Below are 857 nucleotides of genomic sequence, written 5' to 3'. Positions count from 1 at the left end.
GGGGGTGCGTGGCCCCATACCTGTAAAACTACCCATACGAGCGGAAGGCCCAATCTGCGCGTGGCTCTGAGTTTGTGAGGGGACTTGCAACTTATCGGGGGTTCTGGAGGGGGCGGAGGCCCCCAGTGCCTTACAGCTAAGTAATGAATCACACAACACCCTGAAAATCTATTACTTGATGAGTAATAAAAAGGGACCAGCCCTAAACGAAAACAAACACTGCCTGCGATCAGTCATTTTAGCTTCATGGATATAACATAAGTCCAGAAGCTGAAACAGCATTACAATTCCTCTTATCCTAAAAGGTTTGACGTACCCAGGCTTTGCTCCCACGAAGAAGCCAAACGACACGTGGAAGGCGGTGCTGTGCTGATGCAGGAAATCCAAGTACAGCTGACGATACGTTTTTTGGACTATCCTCCGTGGAAAGTACAAGGCAACAATACCCGGAATCTTTACACTGCCCCTCGCGAGTGGACTGAGTACACTGTTGTTGTACCAAAAACACGCAATCTCCTCCACGACCCCCTTAGGAATTTTGTCCGAGCGCTCAATCAGCCTGTATGGGCGAGCAGGTTGGGTGCTAGCTCCGCCAACTACTTCCTTGAAGCGCTCGCCTGCAGCCCCTGATGGCACTTTTCTTTAAACCCACGCGCCTGTGCAGCCCTTCGCACTCGATCTAAATGCTGTCACTAATCAGAATTTTTCATAAGATAATCTTAGGACAGCTGCGAAGTGCTGATTGCCACACATAGAACTGGTGGCAATGAGCAGCGGGATGCTGTACCTGTCACGTTTTTATTGGCGTCATTCCGTTCTCATGACACGTCCCTTCCCACTCGATCTGAATGCTGTCA

General features: G+C 49.9%; 1 protein-coding gene across 1 annotated transcript in view; it reads right to left on the bottom strand.

The window, feature by feature from the left end:
* Nucleotides 1–857, bottom strand: part of VOLCADRAFT_103523 (uncharacterized protein) — a gene marked incomplete at its 3' end in the record, with an annotated part of 3,762 nt that overhangs the window by 771 nt on the left and 2,134 nt on the right. The window contains exons 2-3 of the mRNA XM_002947535.1: nt 317–559; nt 21–103 (exon numbers count right to left, since the gene is read on the bottom strand). Of these exons, the coding sequence (XP_002947581.1) occupies nt 21–103; nt 317–559 (326 nt within the window). The remainder of the gene's footprint in view (nt 1–20; nt 104–316; nt 560–857) is intronic.

Source organism: Volvox carteri, assembly GCF_000143455.1.
Source record: "Volvox carteri f. nagariensis unplaced genomic scaffold VOLCAscaffold_7, whole genome shotgun sequence".
In the NCBI taxonomy this organism is placed as follows: domain Eukaryota; kingdom Viridiplantae; phylum Chlorophyta; class Chlorophyceae; order Chlamydomonadales; family Volvocaceae; genus Volvox; species Volvox carteri.
The sequence above is the reverse complement of the archived record's forward strand: the minus strand, read 5'-3'. Positions and strand labels throughout refer to the sequence as shown.